At 29.2% G+C, this 2500-nt stretch overlaps 1 protein-coding gene across 1 annotated transcript in view; it reads left to right on the forward strand.

Annotated features, from left to right (window-relative positions):
- Positions 1-2500, forward strand: part of jp (junctophilin) — a 67605-nt gene that overhangs the window by 21257 nt on the left and 43848 nt on the right. Inside the window, exon 2 of the mRNA XM_070139799.1 lies at positions 1155-1366. Coding sequence (XP_069995900.1) covers positions 1155-1366 — 212 coding nt within the window. The remainder of the gene's footprint in view (positions 1-1154; positions 1367-2500) is intronic.

Raw genomic sequence — 2500 nt, forward strand, 5'->3', positions numbered from 1 at the left:
CCGGACACGTGCGCTGGGATACATGCCTAACTCTCTTTTTCCTTTTTCCTTTTTCTGTCTCTTGTTCTTCCCGTTCTTTCTCGCTGCTCTAATAAAGAGGGTTGAAAGTGAAGAAGACATTAATGAAGAAAATAAGCAAATATGAACAGCGTAAACAAAAAATAAAGGAAAGAAAATTAATACTGAAAATGTCACTCGTGCCATCGCCTTTTTTTCCCTTCAAAAGTTCGTATTCCCTTTTCCATTTCACTCAGAATAATCATCATATTTCCACCTTTTCAATTTACTACTTCAGTTTTTTTTCTCTCTCTCTTTTCCACCATTCATTTTCGTGCGCTTGTCTTTTGTTTCAGGTAATTTGTTTATCTCTCACTCAATGCGATGCTCTTTCGTTTTCCATTTGTCTCTAATAATTACTTTTGCGTCAGTCTCCGCGCATAACGATTTTCTTTCTTTTCTTTTCTTTACTTTTCCTTTTTTCTATTTTTTTTCTTTTTTCTTTATTTACAACGAACTACTTTTGTTTTCACTCGTCCCTGACAAGATTTTTTTTTTTCACTTGCTGCAATTCCCTCCTGCGTTAATTTGTTTTTCACAGCAAAAAATATAATGATAGGGATGATAGTAGTCTTTAATGATAACGACAATAATGATGAAAATTATTAAAGATGATGTTGATGATGATAATGATAATATTGATGTTAACGATAATGATGATGATTAATGGCAATGGTAGTGATTGATGATAATGGTAATGATTTCAATAATGATAATAATAACAATGATAATAGCAATATTAATAATAATAATAATAATAACAATAATAATGATAGTAATAACAATTATGATAATAAAAATGATAATGATAATAATAATAGTAGTAATAACAATAATGATAATGATAATGATAATGATGACAATGATAATAATAATGATAATAATAATAATAACAATAATGATAATAATAATAATAATAATAATAATAATAATAATAATAATAATAATAATAATAATAATAATAATAATAATAATAATAACAATAATAATAATCATCATAATAATAATAATAATAATAATAACAACATCAACAACAAAACAACAACCACAACGACCGTAACACTTCTCACAACCCCCTCCTCTCTCTCCCCCCGCAGCGGCAGCACCTACGAGGGCCAGTGGCAGAACGGGAAGCGCCACGGCCTCGGCGTCGAGACCCGCGGCAGGTGGGTCTACCGAGGCGAGTGGACGCAGGGTTTCAAGGGACGCTACGGAGTCCGCCAGTCCACCACGTCGTCGGCCAAATACGAGGGGACTTGGGCGAATGGACTTCAGGACGGCTACGGGTCGGAGACGTATGCGGATTCGGGTGAGTGTCCTGGTTGTGGGTTGTCTTTTTATGTTTTTTTTTTTTTTTTTTAGGTGTGTTGTTGGTATTGTTAGTGCTGTTGGGCTGTTGTTGTTATTATTATCATAAGTATCTTTGTTATGATTAGTGTTGTTATTGATATTATTATTGTCCTTACTGTCATTATTATTACTATTATTAATATTATCATTTTCATTATTGTTATTACTATCATTATTATTATTGCCATTATCATTATTATTATTATTATTATTATTATTATTATTATTATTATCATTATTATCATAATTATTATTATCATTATTATTATTATTATTATTATTATTATTATCATTATTATTATTATTATTATTATTATTATTGTTATTATTACTATCATCATTATCACTATTGTTATTACTACTATTGTTATTATTATCATTATCATTATTAATACTTTTACTAGTATTACTGCTGTTATCATTATCATTATCACAAATCAAAATGGATCAATTTTGTCTTTTAAAGTCTGATGAGGAAATCTTATCAAGTTCGAAACGTCACGTTCTGTTTCTCTCTTTTTTTCTTTTTTTTTAATGATCATTGCCCTTATCCTCCCTCATTCTCATCACTAACTTTATTATCAATCCGATTTCCCTTTATTATTATTATTATTATTATTATCCTTTTTTCTCGTGCGTTTTTGAAGTTAATCTCATTTTTCTTTTCATTTTCTTTTCTATTCAGTGATACATGACAGTTTTAGGAGCGGTATTTTTTGAGTATCTCAAGTTTATGGTTGATTTATTTTTTGAACGTTCATCTTACATTCCCCCCCCCCCCTCCCCAAGCAACTAGTATATATACTGCTTTTCCTTTTCAGTTTAAGTCTAAACATTTCAGGAAACTAATTTGGTTGTATTAGAAATTACTGTATCGTAATTCATTTAGAAAATATAGAATTTCTTAAAAAAATATATAATTTCTTATTTGTTTATATCTATATCATTGCTGATGAATTCTCATCAATTCCTAATAAGATGATTTTTGCTCTTTACGAAATATCACTGAATTCGAATTAAAAGTAAACTTTCAATTTTAAACATTTACCGAATACCGGTAACCTCCAATAATTTTTTTTTATTGAATTCGCGA

This window comes from Penaeus vannamei, chromosome 26, assembly GCF_042767895.1.
Source record: "Penaeus vannamei isolate JL-2024 chromosome 26, ASM4276789v1, whole genome shotgun sequence".
Classification (NCBI taxonomy): domain Eukaryota; kingdom Metazoa; phylum Arthropoda; class Malacostraca; order Decapoda; family Penaeidae; genus Penaeus; species Penaeus vannamei.